Source organism: Pelodiscus sinensis, chromosome 24 (assembly GCF_049634645.1).
Source record: "Pelodiscus sinensis isolate JC-2024 chromosome 24, ASM4963464v1, whole genome shotgun sequence".
Lineage (NCBI taxonomy): Eukaryota > Metazoa > Chordata > Testudines > Trionychidae > Pelodiscus > Pelodiscus sinensis.
The window spans coordinates 818200-841784 of record NC_134734.1 but is presented as its reverse complement, the minus strand read 5'-3'; the positions used below and the strand labels follow the sequence as shown (position 1 = coordinate 841784).

The following is a 23585-nucleotide window of genomic DNA, read 5'->3' as shown; positions in this document are numbered from 1 at the left end:
TCCGGCGCCGAGCTCTGAGGCGGAGCCTGCTGCTGCAGCACTATGCCACGGAGGGTCCGGGTTTAGGGGAGCACGAATGTCACAGGCTCTGAACTTCCCCAGGCCGCTGGCCAAGGGACCCTGCTCAGTTCGGTCTGGGAGGGGGAGAGACGTGACGATGTGAGGATTACATTCGCTCTGTTCACTTTGTTGCACTGCATGTGATTTCTACTGTCCTCTAGGAACCCCCTGTGTGTGCCTCAGTTTCCCTGGGCACAGCACCAATAGCGAGCTGGCGTTGGGAATTTCAGTGTGACAGCCTTTCCCATGCTCCTGTATACACAGGCTGGCATGGGCTGTGCCAAGATGACACATTTGGCCCGGAAAGTTGGATAGAGGCTGGAGGTGGGGCTGGCTGTAGGGAGTGAGGAGCTGCTGTGTGGCGAGGCGGTTTTGCAGGCTTGGGGGGCAGAGATGGGGGCAGGGCAGGTCTTCCAAGAGCTTTTGTTCTGTCTTGTGTCTCCCTAGCCCACTTTGCTCCCGTTCCTTTATTTGAAGCGTTGTCTGTTGCAAAACATCCCACACTGACGTGCTCAGGGCTGACAATGTGTCACTGGAGTTTCATACAGGAAGTGGGTCCCAGGCGGGGCTGGGTGCTACCGGGATTAGTGGGGAATGCGAGCGCTGCAGAAAGGAGCCAGCCCAGCCTCTGTCCCCGGCCGGACTCGGCTTGGTTTACACAAGGCAGCAAACTGATGAAGATTAGACAGGAATGACGATTCAATTAAGGCTCTGGGAGCACTTAGAGGAACCTGTCAGACTGGTCTGAAGCAAGACTGGGCGGGGCTCAAAAAGTCATTTCACCCTTCACCTGTTCACGCCGCCTCACCAGCGACTGGAATCGTGCCACATCCACCGAATTGCTTGGCCTCGTTCGCACGGGTCCCACGTCGCACGGGAACACGCTCGTCGGTCCTGATGCACGATCACCTGACCCAGCCCCCGTGTCCCCTTTGCGCTCCCAGCCAAGTGGGTCCAGTCCACGGGGGCGGCTGCCCAGATAAATCTTTAACTGCCCAACGACTCCTCCTTGTTTAAACCTTCCTGTCAGCAGCACATCCCTGGGCACCCGCACGGCCCCACAATCAGCCGACATCGATACGGCTGACCTCGAACAACGTTTCCTCAGCTCCCGTCCCCGCGCACCCTCCTCCACTTGCACTACATTGACAGTATGTTCATCCTCTGGACCCCCGGGAAGGAGACCCTTGAAGAATTCCAGCGGGATTTCCACAATTTTCACCCTCAGCCCGGACCAATCCACACAAGAGATGCACTTCCTGGACACTGCAGCGCAATTAAATGATGGTCACATTAGCACCGCCCTGTACCAGAAACCTACAGCCTGCTGGTCTTACCCACCCCGGACACATCACGTGATCCGTTGTCTGCAGCCAGGCCCTAAGAAAAAACCAGCTCCACTCCAGTCCCACAGACGGAGACAAACACCCACGAGAACTTTATCAGGCACCCTTAAAATTCAAATCCCCACCGGGGGAAGTGAGGAAATGGATTGACGGAGCCAGACAAGCGCACAGCAGTCACCCCCTTCAAGACAGGCCCCAGAAGGAAGATAACAGGACCCCCACTAGTCATCACCTCTGGCCCCAGCTCAAACCCCGCCAGCTCATCATTGACAGTCTGCAACCCGGCCTGGAAATCCCTCCCTCCCTCCCTCTCAGAGGCTTGGGAGACAGGCCAGGGCCCACCTGCAGATACCCCACACCCTCAAATCTTTTCCAGCAGCCACACATCTCACCTCAGGCCCACCTATACAGGAGCATCGCCCTGCCACAAACCCCAGTGCCAATGCTGGCCACACAACTACACAAGAGACACCATCACAGGCCCTAGCACATCAGCCTCCACATCAGCAGCTCATACCAATGCACATCCCCCAATGTGATCTATGCCAGCAAGTGCCAGCCATGCCCCTCTGCCATGTGTAGTGGCCAGACTGGACAGTCTCTGAGCCAAAGGATAAATGGACACAAATCACACATCAGGAATGGTAACATGCAGAAACCTGGAGAGGGGTATTTCAAGCTGCCTGGCCACTCGATAATAGTTTTAGAAGGAGCCATTCTTCTACAAAGGAATTTCACCACCCAGTCACAGAGGGAGACTGAAGAACTAGAATTCATGCACAAGTTCAACACTCTCAGCGTGGGTCTGAATATAGATATTAACCGGTTAATGCACTACAAAGGCAATTTCCCCTGCCTTTGATATTTGCATTGCCACATCAAAAGCTACGAATGGGACACATCCCTTGACACGGCCCCTGCAATTGACAGACAACTGCTTTTGCTGCTCTATAGTACCTGGATCCTGTAATTTCCACTCCAGCGTATCTGATGATGTCAGTTTAACCCACAAAAGCTCATGATCCTCGACCATTGTCAGTCTCTGAGGTGCCATGGGACTCCTGATTGTGGAGACAGGTTAGGCTTAAAATGTTAATATATATTTGTACTTTATTACTAACTCTGTTGGGAGAGAGACACTGTCAGGACTGCTGGGCTCTGTGTCAGCTCTGGGAGGGGAGTGGGATCTGGTGGGTTACAGCAGGGGGCAGATACACCTGGGTTCTGTACAAGAACAGCAGACTGACCACGCTCAGTCAGACCAAAGGCCCATCTAGCCCAGTATCCTGCCTTCCAAGATCTCGTACCTGAGGGTAACAGCTGATTTAGTCCCCATCACTCCTGTGGGTACAGGTGGGATTATATTTCCCCATGCGCGTTGCTTTGCATTTCCCAACCCTGAATTCCACCTGCCCGTGTGTCGCCCAGTGAGGCCCCCAACTCTGGGTTTAACTGTCTGAACTCCTTTTATATCATCTGCCAATTTTGCCCCCTCACTGTTTGCCCCTTTTCCAAGATCATTTATGAACGATCTTCATAAACGGTGCCCAGTTACTCCTACCCTGGGTTTCCAGTCTTTTAATTGCAGTGCCCGGCAGTGTTTGCATGATTATTTAAGGAGCTGTCACGAGCCTTCTGCTATCTTCATCGCCCTGCCTCCCTCTGCTTAGAAACAAACTCCCGGGCCTGAGGGCAAAGCTGGGAGCAGCACCAGCTCTGTTGCAAGGAAGAGGCGGGCACGTGAAGCAGACGTCAGGGATGAAATTCTTGGTTCTAACTTTAGGGAGTCTACAGCACCCCCTAGGCCTTTTGAACCCCTCGTCCCCCATTGGCGTCACTGCTGTCATGGTTACCAGCGTACAGGCCGGGAGGAGACAGATAGAATGGGAGTCACGTGAGCGGGGCTCACTTAGCGCCCTGGGGTGGCAGGGCCTGCCCCGAGCTGGGTGCAGAAACATGGCTGCTGCAGGACTTCGCAGTGGGACCGAAAGCCACTGTGTTTTGTCGCGTCGGGTTGTGAAGGGAGGGAGGAGGGAGGCGGGGAGGTTGGCAGGAGTCTTAGCTGCGATTTTTGCCTCAGATTTCTTGTGGCCTCAGCTGCAACACTCGGGTCTGGCAGTTCCGGCGCGGGGACAGGAAAGGGGCCGCTCCGTCCTGTGCCAGGGCCGGGTGCGCTACACTAGAGTCCCTGCACTCAGGCCGGGTCTCAGGGCGAGGCAGTTGCCTGGAGCCCCGCGGCTTCAGGGCCCTGCACTGCCCCCCTGGCTGCTCGCACGTGGCCCTGGCTGGGGGCTGCGCGGTGCAGCCTCTGTCAGCGCAGGGCTGGGCCCGCGTGCAGGTGAAGGAGGGGAGCCCCCCGCTGCGCCTAAGTGGGGCCAGGCAGAAGGCCCGGTACTGCTCCCTTGTCGCAGGGCGGTTCCGCCCCAAGCCCCAGGCAGCCCGTTCCAGCTCAGTCAGAGCCGAGCCCCTCCAGCCCCTCGGGCAGCAGGACGCTGGGGCCGTTCTCTGCCCCCAGGCACTAAGAGGTGGCCGGGGGGGGGGGAGCACTATGACTAGTCTCTGCTCCCCCCCACAGTGCCCACAGGGAGCAGATTAGGGGCCTAGCAGGGGGGCTGCCCACCAGGCCCCACAGGGTGTGAACCAGTGACCCCCCCAGCCTGGCGCTGGCCGAGGGGGATGCCTGTGGGGGGGGGCAGTTTGCAGACAGACATGAAGGGGCCGGGGTTGAGGCCCCTCATTGTGACACTGCAGGGGGGGGGGGGGCTCAGCCCTCTCAGGGTACCACAGAAAAGGGGAGGGGCTGAAGAGGCGGGAGGAGGGTGAGACTGACAGACCCCAGGGCCAATGGGCTGAGCTCAATGCTCCAGGTTGGCTGATTGGCGGGGCAGCAGGCCAATGAGGGGGGGCCCTGGCTCCTCTCCCCTCCCGCACAGAGACGCCTCCCAGAGAGAGCGGCTGCCCCAAGCGCCCTGTGAGCCTGGGCAGGGCCGAGCTAAGGGGAGAGCAGGGGGGAGGGCGGGGGCAGTGCGGGGCGGGGGGGCGGAGGTTCGGGGGGGCAGAGGAGGGGGGCCGGGGGCTGGTCGGGGCAGAGGGGCTGGGGGCTGGTTGGGGCGGAGGAGGGGAGGTCGGGTGCTGGGCGGGGCAGAGGAGGGGGGCCGGGGAGCGGCTGGGGGGATCCAGAGAAGGCCCAGGCAGGCCCCCCAGCGCAGGGAGGTGTCACTAGGCCTGGCAGGCTGGGTTCAGACGGGGCTCGTGACCCAGTGGCAGGAGGGGACGATGCTGGAGAGAAGTTCCCTGCCCCCAGCATGTTTGTGTCCCTCTCAGGTGCCGTGGCGAGAACACCAGAGAGGCCCAGGAGGGGTCGTTAATCATTCAGAGCAGCGCGGGGCTGGAGCGGTAAGTGGAAAATGTGGCTTGGGGTCTCTCACAACACAAAGGAAAAGGCGCCTTCAATGAGGCACGGCTGCTGGGGGGAAAGTACAGTATGTGAACGTGGAATCCAAGGCTGCACACTGCAAATGCACTGGGGCACTGAATTCACCTTGTGCACAAACATACACACACACACACACACACACACACACATTGTTATCTGTCTAGTGCATCTCATAGGGCCTCAGTCTCACAGACATCACCCCTGTGCAGTACAGCAGGTCCTGGGCATCGCCCCAGCAGCACCAAAGGCCTCTGGGGTAGGGTCAGTGCAACTGGGAACTCAGACTTCGAGGCTATGTCTACACTGGCGGGTTCTTACACAAGAATGGCCGTTCCTCCACGGAGCATCCACACTACCCACCCGCTCTTGCACAAGAAGATTAACAGTAAAGCGTGGCATGATAGGCCTTCTTGCACAAGAGCTATGCTCTTTTCTAACAAGTGTAAGTACTCTTGTGCAAGAGCTTTTGCGCAAGAGGGCAGTGTGAATGCACGACAGGGGTTTCTTGCACAAGAAAGCCCTATGGCTCAGATGGCCATCGGAGCTTTCTTGCACAAGAGAGTGTCCACACTGCCATGGATGCTCTTGCACAAAAGCATATGGCAGTGTGAACGTGTTCTTGCACCAGAGTTCTTGCACAAGAGCCCTTGCGCAAGAACCCGCTAGTGTAGACATAGCCTAATTGTGGAGCCAGTGTCAGCATTTATTTCTTTCAGCTGCTGTAATGGGCAGGGGAGTGCTGACCAGCACCCAGTGACTAAGGGTTTAACTCAGGTAGCTACAGGGGTGTTGGCCAGGGGGCCGGGAGAGCCAAGGGAGATAGAGGGTTGAAATGTGAATTGGATCTAGGTTCCCTGCCGGCTTTCTCTGGGTAGGAGAGAGAAACCAGGAGTGGGAAGACACAGAAGGATTTCAGTCAGGGGTCTCCAACCATTTTAAGCACGAGACCTATTTTTTTAATTTAAGTGCAATTACCTTTGGGATCTACCGCAAACCCAGATACCTTTGCCCGCCTCCTTCGTGGCCCTTCTCTGAGGCCCCACCCCTGCTCACTCCATCCTCCTCCCTCCCTCAACCGTCCTCCCTTTTATCAGGCAGGAGCAGTGGCTTGGGGTGGAGGCTCTGGTCTTGGGTTAAGGGATTTGGAGTGTGAGGGGCTCTGAGCTGAGCCTGGGGCAGGGAGTTGGGCTGCAGGAGGGGGCTTAGTGTAAGGGGGGCTCAGGGCAAGGGCAGGGACTTGGGGTGCAAGAGGGGGTCATGAATAGGGGTTCAGGATGCAGGCTCCAGCTGGGCACTGCTTACCACAGGTGGTGCAATGGGGTAAGGCCGGCTCACCACTGGCCTGGCCCTGCACCACGCTCAAAAGCAGCCAGCAAACTCCGAAGTCTCTACCTGTCCCCTATAGTGAACAGCAGGATTTTCCGTACCACTGAGACTAGACAGCGATGCTCCCTCTGAGATACATTGTTCTACCCCAACGCGAACGAGTTAGCACTGCCCCTCTGACATGGTTACTGTAGTGACTGCCCCCTGCTGCCTCCAGTTCTCACCCAGCATTGCGCATGTCGGTTCTATTAACACATCTCCCCTAACTCCCGTGTCCGATCTCTGTCCGGAGAGCTGGGGGGCCCCTTCTCCTTGGGCAGAGTTTGTGCCACGGGGCTGTTCTGGCACCACTTGTGTTAGCGATCTGTCTGCGGGAGCACTTGGTGCCCAGCACCCTTAGCAACGGTACTCTGCCAGCCTGGCCCTGTGCTCTCTACCCCAGACACCCCCTCTATCTATCCATCTGTCTGTCTGTCGGTCTGTCTTATCTATCCCCACACACCCCCTCTACCTATCCATCTGTCTGTCTGTCTATCTATCCCCACACCCCCTCTATCTATCCATCTGTCTGTCTGTCGGTCTGTCTTATCTATCCCCACACACACCCTCTATCTATCCATCTGTCTGTCTGTCTGTCCCCATACACCCATCTATCCGTCTATTTATCTAGGGCAGGACTGTATCTACATCTTCAGTCTGTGCTGCACCTGGTACACGGGGGCCCTGATCTAAGGCAGGACTGGGTGGCACGTAGCCCAGCGGGTCCCTGGTCTTTCGCTATTGCCCATGGATATTTCTTTTTCTCTGGGCTATGAGAGCACTGACACGCAGACACCGTGGGGGAGGGGGAGTGACCCCAGCCCTGGTATTTCACTGGAGGGCTTAACATACCCTGGGAGGAGCCCAGTGACGTTCCCAGAGGCCAGGCTGGAAATGGGCACCCACCCTGAGACTCCCCCTGCAGTTAACGTGTGTGGCCGTTCTCCAGTCTCATGAGGGAAAGGCAGGCAACGGGCAAATGGGACAGAACACACCAAGGCTGGGGCTACTATTTCCAATGCTGGTTTATTCGGAGAATTTGCTAAAGGCAGATTCCAGCCAGCAGTGAGGGGCTGGGACACACACGCACATGCAAGCACCGGGTATCCCTCAACACATAGTTATACAGCATCCCCTTGGCATCACCACGGCACCACGGAGGGGCCTTGGAAAGGGAGCTCAGCTTTCAGATCTTCATTTGCAGGCATCAGGTGGGGGTCAGGAGAGCAGGTTCACCAGCAGCAGTCCAGCAAGGGCCGGCACGTAGAGAGCAAACGAGAATGTCCCCAGAGGAGAGGTACCTCCACAGATGTGGTCATTGGTATCCGGGGTGGTCACAGAACACGGCGGAATGGTAGTGGCTGCAGGAGCGGTAGAAGTAGTTGTACCGGGGAGGCAGGGGTCATGTATAGTAGGGGTCATTGTATCAGGATTGCAGGGGTCTGGTGTAGTGGGGGAGGTTATATCAGGCATGCACGGGTCTGGTGAAGAGGGGGTGGTTATATCAGGCATGCACGGGTCTGGTGAAGAGGGGGAGGTTATATCAGGCATGCACGGGTCTGGTGAAGAGGGGGTGGTTATATCAGGCATGCACGGGTCTGGTGAAGAGGGGGTGGTTATATCAGGCATGCACGGGTCTGGTGAAGTGGGGGAGGTTACATCAGGGTTGCAAGGGTCTGGTGTAGTGGGGATGGTTAGGGTGGAGGTGGATGTTTTAAGAGCGGTAGTGGTGAGAACCGACGTGCTCGTGTTTGGAACCGTAGGGGTGAGGCTGGAGGTCATCGTCTCCAGAGCCGTAGTCGTAAGAACCGAAGTGGTGGTCTTGGGAGTGGTCGTGGTGACAACTGAGGTGGTCGTATCCGGAGCCATAGTGGTGAGGACCGAGGTGGTCATCTTGGGAGCAGTAGTAGTGAGGACGGAGGTGGTGGTGTCAAAAGCCGAACTAGTGTGGACTGAGGTGGTCATCTCGGGAGCAGTACTGGTGAGGACCGAGGTGGTCGTCTCCTGAGCCGTGGTGCTGAGCACCGAGGTGGTCGTATCCGGAGCCGTGGTGATGAGCACCGAGGTAGTCGTCACGGGAGCACTACTGGTGAGGACCGAGGTGGCCGTCTCTGAAGTGGTAGCAGTGAGACCCGAGGTGGTCGTATCCAGAGCTGCACTGGTGAGGACTGATGTGGTCATCTCCGGAGCACTAGTAGTGAGGACCGAGGTGGTGGTCTCTGGAGCAGTAGTGGTGAAAACCGAGGTGGTCATCTCTGGCGCGGTTGTGGTGACAACCGAGGTGGCCGTATCCGGAGCCCCAGTGGTGAGGACCGATGTGGTTGTCTCTGGAGCCCCAGTGGTGAGGACCGATGTGGTCGTCCGTGGAGCCCCAGTAGTGAGGACCGAGGTGGACGACTCGGGAGTCGTAGTGGTGAGGACAGAGGTGGTCGTCTCAGGGGCTGTGGTGGTGAGGACCGAGATGGTCATCTCAGGGGCGGCAGTAGTGAGAACTGAGGTGGTCATGTCCGGAGCTATAGTGGAGAGGACGGAGGTGGTCATCTCAGGGGCGGTGGTGGTGAGGATGGAGGTGGTCGTGTCCGGAGCCGTAGTGGTGAGGAGAGACGTTGTTGTTTCTGGGGCCACAGTGGTAAGGACCGAGGTGGTCATCTCGGGGGCAGTGGTGGTGAGTACCGAGGTGGTCGTCTCGGGGGCGGTGGTGGTGAGGACCGAGGTGGTCGTCTCGGGGGCGGTTGTGGTCAGGACCGAGGTGGTCGTGTCCGGAGCTGTAGTGATGAGGACCGAGCTGGTCGTTGTGGGAGCCGTAGCGGTGAGGACCGAGCTGGTCATCTCAGGAGCGGTAGTGGTGACACCCGAGGTGGTCGTCTCGGGAGCGGAAGTGGTGAGGACCGAAGTGGTCGTCTTGGGAGCTGTAGTGGTGAGGATCGAGGTGGTCGTGTCCGGAGCCGTAGTGGTGAGGACCGAGGTGGTCGTCTCTGGAACCGTAGAGGTGACGACCGAGGTGGTCATCTCGGAGGCAGTGGTGCTGAGGACCGAGGTGGTCGTTCCGGGGGCAGTGGTGGTGAGGACTGAGGAGGTTGTCTCGGGAGCTGTAGTGATGAGCACCGAGGTAGTCGTCTCAGGAGCCGTAGTGGGTAGAACCGAGGTGGTCGTCTCAGGGCCTGTGGTGGTGAGGACCGAGGTGGTCGTATCGAGAGTGGTAGTGGTGAGGACCGAGGTGGTCGTGTCCGAAGCTGTAGTGATGGGGACCGAGCTGGTTGTCGCGGGAGCCGTAGTGGTGAGGACCGAGCTGGTCGTCTCAGGAGCGGTAGTGGTAATGCCCGAGGTGGTCGTCTCGGCAGCGGAAGTGCTGAGGACTGAGGTGGTCGTATCGAGACCCGTAGTGGTGAGGACCGAGGTGGTCGACTCGGGAGCTGTAGTAGTGAGGATCGAGGTGGTCGTGTCCAGAGCCGTAGTTGTGATGACCGAAGTGGTCGTCTCGGGAGCCGTAGTGGTGAGGACCGAGGTTGTCGTCTCGGGAGCGGCAGTGGTGAGGACCGAGCTGGTTGTCTCAGGGGCGGTGGTCGTGAGGACCAAGGTGGTCGTCTCGGGGGCAGACGTGTTGAGGACCGAGGTGGTCGTATCGGGAGCCGTAGTGGTGAGGACAGAGGTGGTCATCTCAGGGGCAGTGGTAGTGAGGACCGAGGTGGTCGTCTCCGGAGCCATAGTGGGGAGGACCGAGGTGGTCATTTCGGGAGTGGTAGTGATGAAGACCGAGGTGGTGGTCTCGGGGGCTGTGGTGGTGAGGACCGAGGTGGTGGTCTCGGGGGCGGTGGTGGTGAGGACCGATGTGGTCGGCTCAGGGGCGGTGGTGGGGAGGACCGAAGTGGTCGTCTCGGGGGCTGTAGTGGTGAGGACTGAGATGGTGGTCTCGGGAGCCGTAGTGGTGAGGATCGAGGTGGTCGTCTCAGGGGCTGTGGTGGTGAGGACCGAGGTGGTTGTGTCCGGAGCCGTAGTGGGGAAGACAGAGGTGGTCGTCACGGGAGCCGTAGTGGTGAGGATCGAGGTGGTCGTCTCAGGGGCTTTGGTAGTGAGGACCGTGGTGGTCGTATCGGGAGCCGTAGTGGTGAGGACCGAGGTGGTCGTCTCAGGGGCAGTGGTGGTGAGGACCGAGGTGGTTGTGTCCGGAGCCGTAGTGGTGAAGACAGAGGTGGTCGTCACGGTAGCCGTAGTGGTGAGGACCGCGCTGGTCATCTCAGGAGCGGTAGTGGTGACGCCCGAGGTGGTCGTCTCGGGAGCCGTAGTGGTGAGGACCGAGGTGGTCGTGTCAGGGGCAGTGGTGGTGAGGACCGAGGTGGTCGTCTCGGGAGCTGCAGTGGTGAGGACCGAGGTGGTTATATCGGGAGCCATAGTGGTGAGGACCGAGGTGGTTGTTTCAGGAGCGGTAGTGATGAGGACTGAGGTGGTCGTCTCGGGGGCGGTGGTGGTGAGGACCGAGGTGGTCGTGTCCGAAGCTGTCGTGATGGGGACCGAGCTGGTCGTCACGGGAGCCGTAGTGGTGAGGACCGAGCTGGTTGTCTCAGCAGCGGAAGTGGTGAGGACTGAGGTGGTCGTATCGAGACCCGTAGTGGTGAGGACCGAGGTGATCGACTGGGGAGCTGTAGTAGTGAGGATCGAGGTGGTCGTATCCGTAGCCGTAGTTGTGATGACCGAAGTGGTCATCTCGGGAGCCGTAGTGGTGAGGACCGAGGTTGTCATCTCGGGAGCGGCAGTGGTGAGGACCGAGCTGGTTGTCTCAGGGGCGGTGGTCGTGAGGTCCGAGGTGGTCGTCTCGGGGGCAGACGTGGTGAGGACCGAGGTGGTCGTCTCGGGAGCAGTAGTGGTGAGGATCGAGGTGGTCGTCTCGGGAGGCGTAGTGGTGAGGACCGAGGTGATCGTCTCAGGGGCAGTGGTGGTGAGGACCGAGGTGGTCGTCTCGGGAGCCATAGTGGTGAGGACCGAGGTTGTCATCTCGGGAGCGGCAGTGGTGAGGACCGAGCTGGTTGTCTCAGGGGCGGTTGTCATGAGGACCGAGGTGGTCGTCTCGGGGGCAGACGTGGTGAGGACCGAGGTGGTCGTCTCGGGAGCAGTAGTGGTGAGGATCGAGGTGGTCATCTCAGGGGCAGTGGTGGTGAGGACCGAGGTGGTCGTCTCGGGAGCCATAGTGGTGAGGACCGAGGTAGTCGTTTCGGGAGTGGTAGTGATGAGGACCAAGGTGGTGGTCTCGGGAGCGGTGGTGGTGAGGACCGATGTGGTGGTCTCGGGGGCGGTGGTGGTGAGGGCCAATGTGGTCGTCTGGGGGGCGGTGGTGGTGAGGACCAAGGTGGTTGTGTCCGGAGCCGCAGTGGTAAGGGCCGAGGTGGTCGTCACGGGAGCCGTAGTGGTGAGGATCGAGGTGGTCGTTTCGGGGGCTTTGGTAGTGAGGAACGTGGTAGTCGTATCGGGAGCCGTAGTGGTGAGGACCGAGGTGGTCGTCTCAGGTGCAGTGGTGGTGAAGACCGAGGTGGTCGTCTCAGGAACGGTGGTGGTGAGGACCGCTGTGGTCGTCTCGGGGGCTGTAGTGGTGAGGACTGAGGTGGTCGTCTCGGGAGCCGTAGTGGTGAGGATAGAGGTGGTCGTCTCAGGGGCTGTGGTGGTGAGGACCGAGGTGGTTGTGTCCGGAGCCGTAGTGGTGAGGACCGAGGTGGTCTTCTCGGGAGCCGTAGTGGTGAGGACCGAGGTGGTTGTATCGGGAGCGGTAGTGGTGAGAACCGAGGTGGTTGTATCAGGAGCTGTAGTGGTGAGGATCGAGGTGGTCGTCTCGGGGACTGTGGTAGTGAAGACCGTGGTGATCGTGTCCGGAGCCGTAGTGCTGAGGACCGAGGTGGTCGTCTCTGGGGCGGTGGTGGTGAGAACCGAGGTAGTCGTCTCTGGAGCCGTAGTGGTGAGGACCGAGGTGGTCGTCACGGGAGCTGTAGTGGTGAGGACCGAGGTGGTCGTCTCGGGAGCCGTAGTGGTGAGGATTGAGGTGGTCGTCTCGGGGGCTGTGGTAGTGAGGACCGTGGTGGTCGTGTCCAGAGCCGTAGTGCTGAGGACTGAGGTGGTCGTCTCGGGGGCGGTGGTGGTGAGGACCGAGCTGGTCGTCTCGGGGGTGGTGGTGGTGAGGATCGAGGTGGTTGTATCGGGGGCGGTGGTGGTGAGGCCTGAGGTGGTCGTCTCAGGGGCTGTGGTGGTGAGGACCAAGGTGGTCGTGTCCAGAGCCGTAGTGGTGAGGACCGAGGTGGTCGTCTCGGGGGCGGTGGTGGTGAGGACCGAGGTGGTCGTCTCGGGGACGGTGGTGGTGAGGACCGCTGTGGTCGTCTCGGGGGCGGTGGTGGTGAGGACCGAGGTGGTCATTTCCAGAGCTGTAGTGGTGAGGACCGAGGTGGTCGTCGCAGGAGCGGTGGTGGTGGGGACCGAGGTGGTCGTCTCGGGGGCAGTGGTCGTGAGGACCGAGGTGGTCGTCTCGGGGGCGGTTGTGGTGAGGACCGAGGTTGTCGTGTCTGGAGCCGTGGTGGTGAGGACCAAGGTGGTCATCTCAGGGGCGGTGGTGGTGAGGATCAAGGTGGTCGTCTCTGGGGCGGTGGTGGTGAGGATTGAGGTGGTCGTCTCGGGGACTGTGGTAGTGAGGATGGTGGTGATCGTGTCCGGACCCGTAGTGGTGAGGACCGAGGTGGTCGTCTCTGGGGCGGTGGTGGTGAGGACCGAGGTATTCGTCTCTGGAGCCGTAGTGGTGAGGACCGAGGTGGTCGTCACGGGAGCTGTAGTGGTGAGGACCGAGGTGGTCGTCTCGGGAGCTGTAGTGGTGAGGCCTGAGGTGGTCGTCTCCGGAGCTGTGGTGGTGAGGACCGAAGTGGTCGTGTCCAGAGCCGTAGTGGTGAGGATCGAGGTGGTTGTATCGGGGGCGGTGGTGGTGAGGCCTGAGGTGGTCGTCTCCGGAGCTGTGGTGGTGAGGACCAAAGTGGTCGTGTCCAGAGCCGTAGCGGTGAGGACCGAGGTGGTCATCTCAGGAGCGGTGGTGGTGAGGACCGAGGTGGTCGTCTCGGGGGCGGTGGTGGTGAGGACCGAGGTGGTCGTCTCGGGGGCGGTGGTGGTGAGGACCGAGGTGGTCGTCTCGGGGGCGGTGGTGGTGAGGACCGAGGTGGTCGTGTCCGGAGCCATAGTGGTGAGGACTGAGGTGGTCGTTTCGGGAGCGGTAGTGGTGAGGCCTGAGGTGGTCGTCTCGGGGGCTGTGGTGGTGAGGACCAAGGTGGTCGTGTCCAGAGCCGTAGTGGTGAGGACCGAGGTGGTCGTCTCAGGAGAGGTGGTGGTGAGGACCGAGGTGGTCGTCTCGGGGGCGGTGGTGGTGAGGACCGAGGTGGTCGTCTCGGGGGCGGTGGTGGTGAGGACCGAGGTGGTCGTCTCGGGGGCGGTGGTGGTGAGGACCGAGGTGGTCGTGTCCGGAGCCATAGTGGTGAGGACTGAGGTGGTCGTTTCGGGAGCGGTAGTGGTGAGGCCTGAGGTTGTCGACTCGGGGGCTGTGGTGGTGAGGACCAAGGTGGTCGTGTCCAGACCCGTAGTGGTGAGGACCGAGGTGGTCGTCTCGGGGGCGGTGGTGGTGAGGACCGAGGTGGTCGTCTCAGGGGCGGTGGTGGTGAGGACCGAGGTGGTCGTCTCAGGGGCGGTGGTGGTGAGGACCGAGGTGGTCGTCTCGGGGGCGGTGGTGGTGAGGACCGAGGTGGTCGTGTCCGGAGCCGGTCTGGTGAGGACCGAGGTGGTCGTGTCCGGAGCCGTAGTGGTAAGGACCGAGGTGGTCGTCTCGGGGGCGGTGGTGAGGACCGAGGTGGTCGTGTCCCGAGCCGTAGTGGTGAGGACCGAGGTGGTCGTCTCAGGAGCGGTGGTGGTGGGGACCGAGGTGGTCGTCTCGGGGGCAGTGGTGGTGAGGACCGAGGTGGTCGTCACGGGAGCTGTAGTGGTGAGGACCGAGGTGGTCGTCTCGGGAGCCGTAGCGGTGAGGATTGAGGTGGTCGTCTCGGGGGCTGTGGTAGTGAGGACCGTGGTGGTCGTGTCCAGAGCCGTAGTGGTGAGGATCGAGGTGGTTGTATCGGGGGCGGTGGTGGTGAGGCCTGAGGTGGTCGTCTCCGGAGCTGTGGTGGTGAGGACCAAAGTGGTCGTGTCCAGAGCCGTAGTGGTGAGGACCGAGGTGGTCGTCTCGGGGGCGGTGGTGGTGAGGACCGAGGTGGTTGTCTCGGGGGCGGTGGTGGTGAGGACCGAGGTGGTCGTCTCGGGGGCGGTGGTGGTGAGGACCGAGGTGGTCGTGTCCGGAGCCATAGTGGTGAGGACTGAGGTGGTCGTTTCGGGAGCGGTAGTGGTGAGGCCTGAGGTGGTCGACTCGGGGGCGGTGGTGGTGAGGACCGAGGTGGTCGTCTCAGGGGCAGTGGTGGTGAGGACCGAGGTGGTCGTCTCAGGGGCTGTGGTGGTGAGGACCGAGGTGGTCGTCTCAGGGGCGGTGGTGGTGAGGACCGAGGTGGTCGTCTCAGGGGCGGTGGTGGTGGGGACCGAGGTGGTCGTCTCGGGGGCAGTGGTGGTGAGGACCGAGGTGGTCGTCACGGGAGCTGTAGTGGTGAGGACCGAGGTGGTCGTCTCGGGAGCCGTAGCGGTGAGGATTGAGGTGGTCGTCTCGGGGGCTGTGGTAGTGAGGACCGTGGTGGTCGTGTCCAGAGCCGTAGTGGTGAGGATCGAGGTGGTTGTATCGGGGGCGGTGGTGGTGAGGCCTGAGGTGGTCGTCTCCGGAGCTGTGGTGGTGAGGACCAAAGTGGTCGTGTCCAGAGCCGTAGTGGTGAGGACCGAGGTGGTCGTCTCGGGGGCGGTGGTGGTGAGGACCGAGGTGGTTGTCTCGGGGGCGGTGGTGGTGAGGACCGAGGTGGTCGTCTCGGGGGCGGTGGTGGTGAGGACCGAGGTGGTCGTGTCCGGAGCCATAGTGGTGAGGACTGAGGTGGTCGTTTCGGGAGCGGTAGTGGTGAGGCCTGAGGTTGTCGACTCGGGGGCTGTGGTGGTGAGGACCAAGGTGGTCGTGTCCAGACCCGTAGTGGTGAGGACCGAGGTGGTCGTCTCGGGGGCGGTGGTGGTGAGGACCGAGGTGGTCGTCTCAGGGGCGGTGGTGGTGAGGACCGAGGTGGTCGTCTCAGGGGCGGTGGTGGTGAGGACCGAGGTGGTCGTCTCGGGGGCGGTGGTGGTGAGGACCGAGGTGGTCGTGTCCGGAGCCGGTCTGGTGAGGACCGAGGTGGTCGTGTCCGGAGCCGTAGTGGTAAGGACCGAGGTGGTCGTCTCGGGGGCGGTGGTGAGGACCGAGGTGGTCGTGTCCCGAGCCGTAGTGGTGAGGACCGAGGTGGTCGTCTCAGGAGCGGTGGTGGTGGGGACCGAGGTGGTCGTCTCGGGGGCAGTGGTGGTGAGGACCGAGGTGGTCGTCACGGGAGCTGTAGTGGTGAGGACCGAGGTGGTCGTCTCGGGAGCCGTAGCGGTGAGGATTGAGGTGGTCGTCTCGGGGGCTGTGGTAGTGAGGACCGTGGTGGTCGTGTCCAGAGCCGTAGTGGTGAGGATCGAGGTGGTTGTATCGGGGGCGGTGGTGGTGAGGCCTGAGGTGGTCGTCTCCGGAGCTGTGGTGGTGAGGACCAAAGTGGTCGTGTCCAGAGCCGTAGTGGTGAGGACCGAGGTGGTCGTCTCGGGGGCGGTGGTGGTGAGGACCGAGGTGGTTGTCTCGGGGGCGGTGGTGGTGAGGACCGAGGTGGTCGTCTCGGGGGCGGTGGTGGTGAGGACCGAGGTGGTCGTGTCCGGAGCCATAGTGGTGAGGACTGAGGTGGTCGTTTCGGGAGCGGTAGTGGTGAGGCCTGAGGTGGTCGACTCGGGGGCGGTGGTGGTGAGGACCGAGGTGGTCGTCTCAGGGGCAGTGGTGGTGAGGACCGAGGTGGTCGTCTCGGGGGCGGTGGTGGTGAGGACCGAGGTGGTCGTGTCCGGAGCCGTCGTGGTGAGGACCGAGGTGGTCGTGTCCGGAGCCGTAGTGGTGAGGACCGAGGTGGTCGTCTCGGGGGCGGTGGTGAGGACCGAGGTGGTCGTGTCCAGAGCCGTAGTGGTGAGGACCGAGGTGGTCGTCTCAGGAGCGGTGGTGGTGGGGACCGAGGTGGTCGTCTCGGGGGCAGTGGTGGTGAGGACCGAGGTGGTCGTCTCGGGGGCGGTTGTGGTGAGGACCGAGGTTGTCGTGTCCGGAGCCGTGGTGGTGAGGACCAAGGTGGTCATCTCAGGGGTGGTGGTGGTGAGGACCGAGGTGGTCGTGTCCGGAGCTGTAGTGCTGAGGACCGAGGTGGTCGTGTCCGGAGCCGTAGTGGTGAGGACCGAGGTGGTCGTATCGGGAGCGGTAGTGGTTAGAACCGAGGTGGTTGTATCAGGAGCTGTAGTGGTGAGGATTGAGGTGGTCGTCTCGGGGACTGTGGTAGTGAGGATCGTGGTTATCGTGTCCGGAGCCGTAGTGGTGAGGACCGAGGTGGTCGTCTCTGGGGCGGCGGTGGTGAGGACCGAGGTAGTCGTCTCTGGAGCCGTAGTGGTGAGGACCGAGGTGGTCGTCACGGGAGCTGTAGTGGTGAGGACCGAGGTGGTCGTGTCCCGAGCCGTAGTGGTGAGGACTGAGGTGGTCGTCTCAGGAGCGGTGGTGGTGGGGACCGAGGTGGTCGTCTCGGGGGCAGTGGTGGTGAGGACCGAGGTGGTCGTCACGGGAGCTGTAGTGGTGAGGACCGAGGTGGTCGTCTCGGGAGCCGTAGCGGTGAGGATTGAGGTGGTCGTCTCGGGGGCTGTGGTAGTGAGGACCGTGGTGGTCGTGTCCAGAGCCGTAGTGGTGAGGATCGAGGTGGTTGTATCGGGGGCGGTGGTGGTGAGGCCTGAGGTGGTCGTCTCCGGAGCTGTGGTGGTGAGGACCAAAGTGGTCGTGTCCAGAGCCGTAGTGGTGAGGACCGAGGTGGTCGTCTCAGGAGCGGTGGTGGTGAGGACCGAGGTGGTCGTCTTGGGGGCGGTGGTGGTGAGGACCGAGGTGGTCGTCTCGGGGGCGGTGGTGGTGAGGACCGAGGTGGTCGTCTCGGGGGCGGTGGTGGTGAGGACCGAGGTGGTCGTGTCCGGAGCCATAGTGGTGAGGACTGAGGTGGTCGTTTCGGGAGCGGTAGTGGTGAGGCCTGAGGTGGTCGACTCGGGGGCTGTGGTGGTGAGGACCAAGGTGGTCGTGTCCAGAGCCGTAGTGGTGAGGACCGAGGTGGTCGTCTCAGGAGCGGTGGTGGTGAGGACCGAGGTGGTCGTCTCGGGGGCGGTGGTGGTGAGGACCGAGGTGGTCGTCTCAGGGGCAGTGGTGGTGAGGACCGAGGTGGTCGTCTCGGGGGCGGTGGTGGTGAGGACCGAGGTTGTCGTGTCCGGAGCCGTCGTGGTGAGGACCGAGGTGGTCGTGTCCGGAGCCGTAGTGGTGAGGACCGAGGTGGTCGTCTCGGGGGCGGTGGTGAGGACCGAGGTGGTCGTGTCCGGAGCCGTCGTGGTGAGGACCGAGGTGGTCGTGTCCGCAGCCGTAGTGGTGAGGACCGAGGTGGTCGTCTCGGGGGCGGTGGTGAGGACCGAGGTGGTCGTGTCCAGAGCCGTAGTGGTGAGGACCGAGGTGGTCGTCTCAGGAGCGGTGGTGGTGGGGACCGAGGTGGTCGTCTCGGGGGCAGTGGTGGTGAGGACCGAGGTGGTCGTCTCGGGGGCGGTTGTGGTGAGGACCGAGGTTGTCGTGTCCGGAGCCGTGGTGGTGAGGACCAAGGTGGTCATCTCAGGGGTGGTGGTGGTGAGGACCGAGGTGGTCGTGTCCGCAGCTGTAGTGCTGAGGACCGAGGTGGTCGTGTCCGGAGCCGTAGTGGTGAGGACCGAGGTGGTCGTATCGGGAGCGGTAGTGGTTAGAACCGAGGTGGTTGTATCAGGAGCTGTAGTGGTGAGGATTGAGGTGGTCGTCTCGGGGACTGTGGTAGTGAGGATCGTGGTGATCGTGTCCGGAGCCGTAGTGGTGAGGACCGAGGTGGTCGTCTCTGGGGCGGCGGTGGTGAGGACCGAGGTAGTCGTCTCTGGAGCCGTAGTGGTGAGGACCGAGGTGGTCGTCACGGGAGCTGTAGTGGTGAGGACCGAGGTGGTCGTCTCGGGAGCCGTAGTGGTGAGGATTGAGGTGGTCGTCTCGGGGGCTGTGGTAGTGAGGACCGTGGTGGTCGTGTCCATAGCCGTAGTGGTGAGGATCGATGTGGTTGTATCGGGGGCGGTGGTGGTGAGGCCTGAGGTGGTCGTCTCCGGAGCTGTGGTGGTGAGGACCAAAGTGGTCGTGTCCAGAGCCGTAGTGGTGAGGACCGAGGTGGTCGTCTCGGGGGCGGTGGTGCTGAGGACCGAGGTGGTCGTCTCGGGGGCGGTGGTGCTGAGGACCGAGGTGGTCGTCTCGGGGGCGGTGGTGGTGAGGACCGAGGTGGTCGTCTCGGGGGCGGTGGTGGTGAGGACCGAGGTGGTCGTTTCCGGAGCCATAGTGGTGAGGACTGAGGTGGTCGTTTCGGGAGCGGTAGTGGTGAGGCCTGAGGTGGTCGACTCGGGGGCTGTGGTGGTGAGGTCCAAGGTGGTCGTGTCCAGAGCCGTAGTGGTGAGGACCGAGGTGGTCGTCTCAGGAGCGGTGGTGGTGAGGACCGAGGTGGTCGTCTCGGGGGCGGTGGTGGTGAGGACCGAGGTGGTCGTCTCAGGGGCGGTGGTGGTGAGGACCGAGGTGGTCGTCTCGGGGGCGGTGGTGGTGAGGACCGAGGTGGTCGTGTCCGGAGCCGTCGTGGTGAGGACCGAGGTGGTCGTGTCCGGAGCCGTAGTGCTGAGGACCGAGGTTATCGTGTCCGGAGCCGTAGTGCTGAGGACCGAGGTGGTCGTCTCTGGAGGTGTAGTGCTGAGGATCGAGGTGGTCGTCACGGGAGCTGTAGTGCTGAGGACCGAGGTGGTCGTCTCTGGAGCTGTAGTGGTGAGGATAGAGGTGGTCGTCTCGGGGGTTGTGGTAGTGAGGACCGTGGTTGTCGTGTCCGGAGCCGTAGTGGTGAGGACCGAGGTGGTCGTCTCGGGGGCGGTGGTGAGGACCGAGGTGGTCGTGTCCAGAGCCGTAGTGGTGAGGACCGAGGTGGTCGTCTCAGGAGCGGTGGTGGTGGGGACCGAGGTGGTCGTCTCGGGGGCAGTGGTGGTGAGGACCGAGGTGGTCGTCTCGGGGGCGGTTGTGGTGAGGACCGAGGTGGTCGTGTCCGGAGCTGTAGTGCTGAGGACCGAGGTGGTCGTGTCCGGAGCCGTAGTGCTGAGGACCGAGGTGGTCGTGTCCGGAGCCGTAGTGCTGAGGACTGAGGTAGTTGTCTCTGGAGCTGTAGTGGTGAGGATCGAGGTGGTCGTCTCGGGGGCGGTTGTGGTGAGGACCGAGGTGGTCGTGTCCGGAGCTGTAGTGCTGAGGACCGAGGTGGTCGTCTCGGGGGCGGTGGTTGTGAGGACCGAGGTGGTCGTCTCGGGGGCGGTGGTGATGAGGACCGAGGTGGTCGTGTCCGGAGCCGTCGTGGTGAGGACCGAGGTGGTCGTGTCCGGAGCCGTAGTGGTGAGGACCGAGGTGGTCGTCTCGGGGGCGGTGGTGAGGACCGAGGTGGTCGTGTCCCGAGCCGTAGTGGTGAGGACCGAGGTGGTCGTCTCAGGAGCGGTGGTGGTGGGGACCGAGGTGGTCGTCTCGGGGGCAGTGGTGGTGAGGACCGAGGTGGTCGTCACGGGAGCTGTAGTGGTGAGGACCGAGGTGGTCGTCTCGGGAGCCGTAGTGGTGAGGATTGAGGTGGTCGTCTCGGGGGCTGTGGTAGTGAGGACCGTGGTGGTCGTGTCCAGAGCCGTAGTGGTGAGGACCGAGGTGGTCGTCTCGGGGGCGGTGGTGGTGAGGACCGAGGTGGTCGTCTCGGGGGCGGTGGTGGTGAGGACCGAGGTGGTCGTCTCGGGGGCGGTGGTGGTGAGGACCGAGGTGGTCGTGTCCGGAGCCATAGTGGTGAGGACTGAGGTGGTCGTTTCGGGAGCGGTAGTGGTGAGGCCTGAGGTGGTCGTCTCGGGGGCTGTGGTGGTGAGGACCAAGGTGGTCGTGTCCAGAGCCGTAGTGGTGAGGACCGAGGTGGTCGTCTCAGGAGAGGTGGTGGTGAGGACCGAGGTGGTCGTCTCGGGGGCGGTGGTGGTGAGGACCGAGGTGGTCGTCTCGGGGGCGGTGGTGGTGAGGACCGAGGTGGTCGTCTCGGGGGCGGTGGTGGTGAGGACCGAGGTGGTCGTGTCCGGAGCCATAGTGGTGAGGACTGAGGTGGTCGATTCGGGAGCGGTAGTGGTGAGGCCTGAGGTGGTCGACTCGGGGGCTGTGGTGGTGAGGACCAAGGTGGTCGTGTCCAGAGCCGTAGTGGTGAGGACCGAGGTGGTCGTCTCAGGAGCAGTGGTGGTGAGGACCGAGGTGGTCGTCTCGGGGGCGGTGGTGGTGAGGACCGAGGTGGTCGTCTCAGGGGCAGTGGTGGTGAGGACCGAGGTGGTCGTCTCAGGGGCGGTGGTGGTGAGGACCGAGGTGGTCGTGTCCGGAGCCGTCGTGGTGAGGACCGAGGTGGTCGTGTCCGGAGCCGTAGTGGTGAGGACCGAGGTGGTCGTCTCGGGGGCGGTGGTGAGGACCGAGGTGGTCGTGTCCAGAGCCGTAGTGGTGAGGACCGAGGTGGTCGTCTCAGGAGCGGTGGTGGTGGGGACCGAGGTGGTCGTCTCGGGGGCAGTGGTGGTGAGGACCGAGGTGGTCGTCTCGGGGGCGGTTGTGGTGAGGACCGAGGTTGTCGTGTCCGGAGCCGTGGTGGTGAGGACCAAGGTGGTCATCTCAGGGGTGGTGGTGGTGAGGACCGAGGTGGTCGTGTCCGGAGCTGTAGTGCTGAGGACCGAGGTGGTCGTGTCCGGAGCCGTAGTGCTGAGGACCGAGGTGGTCGTGTCCGGAGCCATAGTGCTGAGGACTGAGGTAGTTGTCTCTGGAGCTGTAGTGGTGAGGATCGAGGTGGTCGTCTCGGGGACTGTGGTGGTGAGGACTGTGGTGATCGTGTCCAGAGCCGTAGTTGTGAGGACTGAGGTGGTCGTCTCTGGGGCGGTGGTGGTTAGGACCGAGGTGGTCGTCTCGGGAGCCTTAGTGGTGAGGATCGAGGTGGTTGTATCGGGGGCTGTGGTGGTGAGGACCGAGCTTGTCGTGTCTGGAGCCGTGGTGGTGAGGATCGAGGTGGTTGTATCGGGGGCTGTTGTGGTGAGGACCGAGGTTGTCGTGTCTGGAGCCGTGGTGGTGAGGACCGAGGTGGTTGTATCGGGAGCGGTAGTGGTGAGAACCGAGGTGGTTGTATCGGGAGCGGTAGTGGTGAGGACCGAGGTGGTCGTCTCGGGGGCTGTGGTGGTGAGGGTGGAGGTGGGTGTTTCTGGAGTGGTGATGTCAGTGATTGGGGTAATGTCTCTGTTTTCAATATCAATCAGGCTGCTGGGGGTTATTTTTCCTGTCAGAAATGTGAAGGTGTAGTCTGTAGACGTCATGGTGGTTCCAGGTTTAATATCCTGTGCGGATGGTGTTGCGCAGCCCTTTGCCGCAAATGTTGATGTTGATGCACCTGTTGGAGATATTCAGCCTGGTTTTACGGATGAGGAGCTCTGGGTCCTTCTCTACCCCGTTGTGGTTCCTGCTCTGCCTCCCCTTCTCACTCGCTTGCGATCTCCCTGCTCCTGCTGCAAAAGGCCACAGTAGGGCAGGTGCCTGGTGCCCTCTAGGCTGCCCCGCGCACCAGTACATGGTGCTAGGTTTGGAAACGGAGCTGTGGGTGGGGCGGCTGCTTTTCAGTGCGGTGCCACCGGGCAACACGCCGCCTCTCCCCATCTCCAGCAACCTTCCCCCTTGGTTCAGTTACTTTATAACCATCACAGAGCGCTGGGAGCTCTGGGCACACACTGAGAACAGGAAGTGCCTCATGGAACAACAGCAGCTTAGTTCCACTTAAACATGAAGGAGGTGGGGACTAGTGGTTAGAGCAGCGAAGGGGTGGAAGCCAGGACTCTTTGGTTCTCTCCTCAGCTCTGCATCTCTGACATCACAACCCTCCCCTTGCAAGTACCCTACTGCCACCACCCTTGTAGCATGGTGGCACCAGTGAGTTGGGAGAGCCGGGCTGGAAGGAAGTGTCCCAATTCCTCTCTGCTTCCCTCCAGCCAAAAGCCCTCTTGGCACCACCAGCCTGCCATGGCTCGGCACAGACTCCAGGTCCCACCAGCTCTCAGGGGAGCTCTTGCCCTGGTAGCTTTCCGGGCACCCCTCGCCCTGTGAGCAACTGGCAGAATTTACCTTGGTTCAGCTCGCCAGTGGAATCCAGGCAATAGGTCTCCTGCCCCGTGCAGGGGGTGATTTCACTGTTGCAGGCAGCGGAGCCCAGAGCAAAGCAGGTTGGGCACTGCCGCCCGTTCGGGGTGGTGTCTGGGGACACTGAGAACAAAGACAGAGAGACGGTCACAGGTTGGGTTAAGCTTTGTTCCAACGGGGGATGGGCCCTTCCTCAGTTCCCATGTGCAGGCCCCTCCCTGCAGCCAGGTGGCATATCTCTGTGTGTCTGGGACACAACAGTTGGCGATGGCCACACTGGCTCAGTTCTGGATCCCAGTGAGTGTGAAGGGGGAACCAATAGGTTCCAGGAAGCTTAGTTGTGAACCTGTCCCAGCAGCTGCTCCCTCCTTCGCATGCAGCCCCCGCCCATCTGATGGCAAACGGGCCCCGACTGTTCTACCCCCGCCCGGAGATCCGCCAGCTTCAAGAATTTCACTGGAGACAGAAATGACATGTGAGTATATAGAATCTGGGGCAATAAAAGGGAGAAAAGAGCACCAAATACAATTGTGCCATGGCTTGTCCACATGAACGATCCAACTGTAGCAAGGGAGATGGGGTGTGCGGATCTGCTGGGGTGTGACTCTGCCCAGTGCCGGTCCAATGACCTCGCTGACCTTGCTTGTTGCACCGTGCTGACACCTGAGAGCTGTTTATTCCTGTGCTTTGAGCTAATGCCCTTCCAAAGCGCTCCTCCTGCCAACCTATGTACATCGGCAGGAGCACATGGAGAGGTAGAGCCACACGCAGCTCACACCCTCTAATTGTTCCTAATTGTGGCCATGCCCTGAAATAGGGACAAAACAAACAGACCCACAACGTACCTTGAGGTGCGGCCGAGTTGCACAAATCTGTGTTGCATTGTAGGACATTGATCCTCACGTACTGGTCCTTCCCCACGGTGAAAGAGAAGGGG

The 23585-nt window shown here is 61.7% G+C and overlaps 1 protein-coding gene and 1 long non-coding RNA gene across 2 annotated transcripts in view; one reads left to right on the top strand and one right to left on the bottom strand.

Annotated features, from left to right (window-relative positions):
* The window catches only part of LOC142819614 (uncharacterized), a 36638-nt gene extending 13514 nt beyond the window's left edge, over positions 1 to 23124 (top strand). The window contains exons 2-3 of the long non-coding RNA XR_012897486.1: positions 4731 to 4802; positions 23007 to 23124. This is a non-coding gene — a long non-coding RNA (uncharacterized LOC142819614). The remainder of the gene's footprint in view (positions 1 to 4730; positions 4803 to 23006) is intronic.
* LOC142819672 (uncharacterized) lies at positions 10766 to 21834 on the bottom strand. Its single transcript, XM_075908197.1, has 8 exons — positions 21637 to 21834; positions 21270 to 21441; positions 17887 to 18569; positions 14566 to 14649; positions 13525 to 14361; positions 12733 to 13464; positions 11293 to 12132; positions 10766 to 10972 (listed from the first exon to the last, which is right to left on the bottom strand). The coding sequence occupies exons 1-8, from the start codon at positions 21832 to 21834 to the stop codon at positions 10766 to 10768; spliced, it is 3753 nt and encodes a 1250-aa protein (XP_075764312.1).
* Positions 23125 to 23585: the final 461 nt, after the last annotated feature.